The 4,837-nt window shown below is 46.1% G+C and overlaps 1 protein-coding gene across 1 annotated transcript; it reads right to left on the reverse strand.

Moving 5' to 3' along the window:
- Nucleotides 1-671, reverse strand: LOC124700370 (probable histone H2AXa). The gene is made up of 2 exons (XM_047232509.1): nucleotides 477-671; nucleotides 1-353 (listed from the first exon to the last, which is right to left on the reverse strand). Exons 1-2 carry the CDS (start codon nucleotides 669-671, stop codon nucleotides 135-137), a joined length of 414 nt encoding a protein of 137 aa, XP_047088465.1. The 3' UTR covers nucleotides 1-134.
- Nucleotides 672-4,837: the final 4,166 nt, after the last annotated feature.

The following is a 4,837-nucleotide window of genomic DNA, read 5'->3' on the forward strand; positions in this document are numbered from 1 at the left end:
CGAACCAGGACAAAGGGGATTTTAACATCCCACAAGTTTTCAGACTCCTAAAACATCCCAATCGACAACTTTCAGGGCAACATATTGCCAGCCAGATACAGGGTGACCGCTCCCCTTTTGGCTTCTACCGACGCTCAGAACTCCTGGGAGGCCGAGTTGATGTCCACCTTGCCGCCGGCCTTCTTGGGGAGCAGCACCTGGTTGATGTTGGGCAGCACGCCGCCGTTGGCGATGGTGACGGTGCCGAGCAGCTTGCTCAGCTCCTCGTCGTTCCGCACCGCCAGCTGGATGTGCCGCGGCAGGATCCTGGTCTTCTTGTTGTCCCGCGCCGCGTTCCCGGCCAGCTCCAGCACCTGCATATACAGAACCGATCAAACCCCCGATTCGAATCACGGAACGAAGAACCCGACGACGGCGAAACGAAACAAGATCGGATCCGCGTTGAACGTAGAGGGAAAGGGGGATTGGCAGGTTACCTCGGCGGCGAGGTACTCGAGGACGGCGGAGAGGTAGACGGGGGCGCCGGCGCCGACGCGCTCGGCGTACTTGCCGGCCTTGAGGTACCGCGCGATGCGGCCGACGGGGAACTGGAGCCCGGCCTTGGACGAGCGGGACACAGACTTCGTCGCCTTCGCCTTCCCGCGGCCGCCGCTTCCTCCGGTGGAGCTCATCGTCGATTCTGGAAGCTTCTAAACCTTTTCGAGATTGCTGGGGGCTGTGGGTTGAGTTTCTGCGGTGGGGAGGAGAAACCGGGCGGGGTTTTATAGCGTTAGGGTTGGGGGTGCGGCGCGCTGTGATTGGCTGGGACGGGAGGGGGGCGGATCGGTGACGTGGGACGCCAGCTTTGGGCTAATAAATCGCTTCTTTTAATTTCTCTCGGGAAAATTTATTAGGGAGTATATTTTTATTTTTGTTCCTTTTCGCATTTCCGAACCGGTTATTATAGTGAGGCTGGCTGGCTGTCTGTTCGTTTCTGAAAACAAATGATCACTAGTAGTATATCAGTAGAATGGACGTCCAATTTGAAGATCTTGTGGCAGCACCAAAGAATGTACTCGCTGCGCCCAAAAAAAGATATCTTAGTCTAAGTTCAAATGTATCTATAAACTAAATAGTGACTAGATACATCTAAATTTAGATAAAATTTTAACATCCTTTTATGGAATGAGGGGGTGCTATAATCACGTGGACATGAGTAAGCATGTAACATGGCCGCTAAGCCTCTCTCCAATGTGTTGCGAGGAGTCTAATATCAATGCCAGTTTTGACTATCGTTCTAGCTTGCCTTGCTGCATATGGAGCTCGCTTAGTTGGTTGCTAGCTGTGTCGAGGAGGCGTCTCGCCCTCTTCGTGAGGAGGTGGCAAGTCTCAAGCTATTATTGACACACCTTGGTGATTCTTTGGAGCCGCATCTTGGTCTGGTGGGTAAGAGCACGACACCGTGCAGACTTCGTTTTCGTTTGGCTCAGCTGAGCCTGAGCATAAGTCATATGTGGTTGAGGAAGAACATATATGCAGTTGTTTCTCTCCTCGTGGTAGCCTCTGCCAGCTGCCTCTAAGAGCAAGGGCATGGACGAGGTCTTGGCTCCGGCCACGCATATCATGCCTGAACTCATGGAGTCGTGTGACCGTGTGGTTAGGCCTTCTTCGTTCGAGGAAGTGAGGTCCAGCTCACACGAGATATCGGTTGTGTCTTCTCCGCCGAGTCATGCATTTGCCTTGGAGAAGAGTGATGTTGTTGATGATGCAGTCTCTCTCTTGCATGTGTCGGGCAGGCATGTGATTCTTTTTGGTGACAGGTTGCTTAGTTAGGACTGTTGTCAACGGTGTCCGGAGTTATCGCTGCTACAGAGGTTTACGTTTTTCTCACCACCATGGTTGTTGCCTCCCCTGGATCCACAGTTGATCGATGGTTTCCCCCAATGTCGTTGCATGTGTTTGTCGGCACAGAGCTAGGGTGTCGTGTTTCGAGTGTTCATGGGTGCGGCCCCATTGTTCGGATTTTTGGTTGGCTTGGTTGTGTGTGTGGGTGTGATGTTTGTGTGGGCTTGGCCGTGTTTTTATTGGTTTTTGCCCGATTTTCTCCTAAAAACTGGACACTCTCTTTTTAATTGATGGACGAGGTAATTTTTTTGCCTCAGTTTCAAAATAAATAAATTAACTTGTAGGACCTGGAAAATTGCAAAAATAAATGTTTTTATACAAGACGAAACTCCACCTAAAGCTCCATCAAAATTTACTTTCTATAGTCCAGGTTCAGGTTTCTTCCATTTATTAGTTTTTTTGGCAGTTTTTTCATCTCCTTTTCGAAGTACAGCTTCGATTCATGAGTCCAGAGTCGAACCTGATTTTGTAACTCTCACGAGCTTCAAACTTTATCTGGATGTTGACTTCTATTAATTTTGTTCCACCAACACCAGGAGCATGCAATTCTTTTTTTCTCCTCAAGGTCAAGAACAAACATGAGCATTTCTTTTGCAGAGCTACCATCACATTGATCGAGTCTCTCCTCCTCCAGCGACAAGGGCTCTATACCGCCCTCACTTTATATCTCAGAAACAGGTAACCAACATTTTCAGCGAAACAATGATACACCAAGCAAAGTATCAGAATCAATTTATCTTTCAAAGGAAGTCGAAGTCTATTATGAGCAAGGCGCCACAAGAACCGACGATTTTTTGCTGGACTATGTAGCGCCCAATCTGACCCTAGTCAAAGTAACTTTTTTTCCCTTCTGAATCTAGTTTCCCCGTCGTGTGTCTTTTTTTCCACCCCATCTATAAGAAGACAACTTGTTCGGTCAATGGTAAAAATTACTTGTGAATGAGAGAACGGATAACCACCACTAGTCCCCCAACCATCAACTGGAGTACTCTATTAATTAAGGGTCATCCCATGGTTATGAACCCGTTGCCCTCGTTGATACAAAGTTTATGGTGCACAACACACAACGTCATTGAAGAAGATCACCACACACATATTATGAATAAATACAAGACAAATATTTATTTCGGTTCATGATATTGCAATGATATTTCCACCTCCCCAAGAACAAATGTAACTACACACATATATTACAAATAAAGACAACACAAATCTTTATTTCGGTTCATGATATTGCAATGATATTTCCACCTCCCCAAGAACAAGTGTAACTACACACACATGGAGGAAAATAACACCATCATGATTATATGAATGGAGTATGAGGGATCCAATGAATACAAGTGCAAATCCACACTAGGGTGCGAAATTACAACAAGATGGATGAAGATGACGATGATGATGAAGATCGATGCCAAGGCCTCCAAGATCCAAGCAGCGGCTGTGGTGGATTCCCTCCATATCCCTTTCGGAGTTGAGGTTTAATGTTCTTTATGTGTCTCTAAGTCTAATATCTCTGATCTGATTTTATGGGGTGAAAGTATTTGACGAGACGAAGCCACCGACACACTGTACGGTCATCCATGTCCGACCATACAAGTGGTCGTTAAAATGTCTCGAATTGTCTCTTCACGATTTCTCTCTTTAACTTGACTCCCAAGTGCGTGGGTAAATGTATGGATGGAATTTGTTTCTCGCAATCACCATATTTGTTTCCAAAAGATAATCTCTTTAATTGACTTGTCCATCAACCTCCTAATTTCCGGGATCCTCGTGAAACAAACAGAATAGGTGCGCACGAGTGCTTAAGAACTCCCAAATCCTATCACTACTTATGCAAAAACATAATGAAAAGCACGATGCAAAATGCACTCATCACACGACCCAATACATGGGCTGGAGACCTTTTGACGGTGCTTTCGGATGAGTAAGAATTTGTTTATGAAGATTGTGCAAGGTGTGAAAGAGTACGATGACTATTTCATGAGACTGCACTGGGTTAGTTGGTTTCTCTTCTGCTCAAAAGTGCATGTATTCCTTGACTTGTCTTCCGTATGGAGCTCCTGTACAGGTTTTGGCGGACGGTGGTGGCAGTGTTTGGTCCACTCTATCCGATGGCTCAAAAGGAAAATCCGGTGAGGGGATTTCCTAGTATGCTTGGAAGCATTGACTAGATGCATTGGGGTTGGGAGCATTGTCCATTCGCTTGGCATGTTTAGAGGTCATAGAGAGTGTAGTATGGTATTTTAAGTTGTGATAGATTATGACATGTGGATTTGACATGCTTTCTTTGGCATGGGAGAATCCGACAATGTCATCAACATGTTGCAGCGCTCTTCGTTTTTGGCGGACTTTCTGAAAACAATGGAGATCAATGGCCATATACCAAAGAGTACTACCTTGTTGACGGAATTTATATTTTGTGGGCGACATTTATGAAGCCAATATATGACCTTCATAGTGAGAAGAAGGACTAGTTTTCTTCGTTCTAGGAGATCCGTGGGAAGGATGTCGAGTAGGTATTTATATTTGATGTGCTTCAAACTCATTTTGCTATTGTTAGGTACCCTGCTCTTACGTGGATAACTTCTCAAATGTGAGAGGTGATGAACAGTGGCGGACCTAGAAACTTTCAGAATCCTGCGCAATCATAGATACAATGCCATTTTTAGGGAAAAAGATGTTATAGAACAATGTGTGACAGTAGGTGTCGCGCCGCTGCCAAGCCCCAGTGTCGCCCGGGCTAGAGGGATGGTGGAACTGCCAATGATGATGAATGTTTGAGTGATCATGCACAACATGATCGAGTGTGATGAGTGCGGTGCTCTAGTTGTTGATGATCGGCCTTATGAGCACTTGAGCCCTCTTTCCCAAGTTGATCATGAGGTGCCGACCGAGTTTGGTGTTTTCATCGCCATGCATCAAGAAATTCGACGAAGATATTCATCTCCAA

This window comes from Lolium rigidum, chromosome 3 (genome assembly GCF_022539505.1).
Source record: "Lolium rigidum isolate FL_2022 chromosome 3, APGP_CSIRO_Lrig_0.1, whole genome shotgun sequence".
NCBI classification, from domain to species: Eukaryota; Viridiplantae; Streptophyta; class Magnoliopsida; order Poales; family Poaceae; genus Lolium; species Lolium rigidum.

What these genes read in the sequence shown, in the direction of transcription:
- LOC124700370 (XM_047232509.1), bottom strand. Translation starts at nt 671, where the DNA reads ATGAGCTCCACCGGAGGAAGCGGCGGCCGCGGGAAGGCGAAGGCGACG. An exon ending in TCGAGTACCTCGCCGCCGAG is followed by an intron (nt 354 to 476) that starts GTAACCTGCCAA and finishes CTGTATATGCAG; the next exon opens with GTGCTGGAGCTGGCCGGGAA.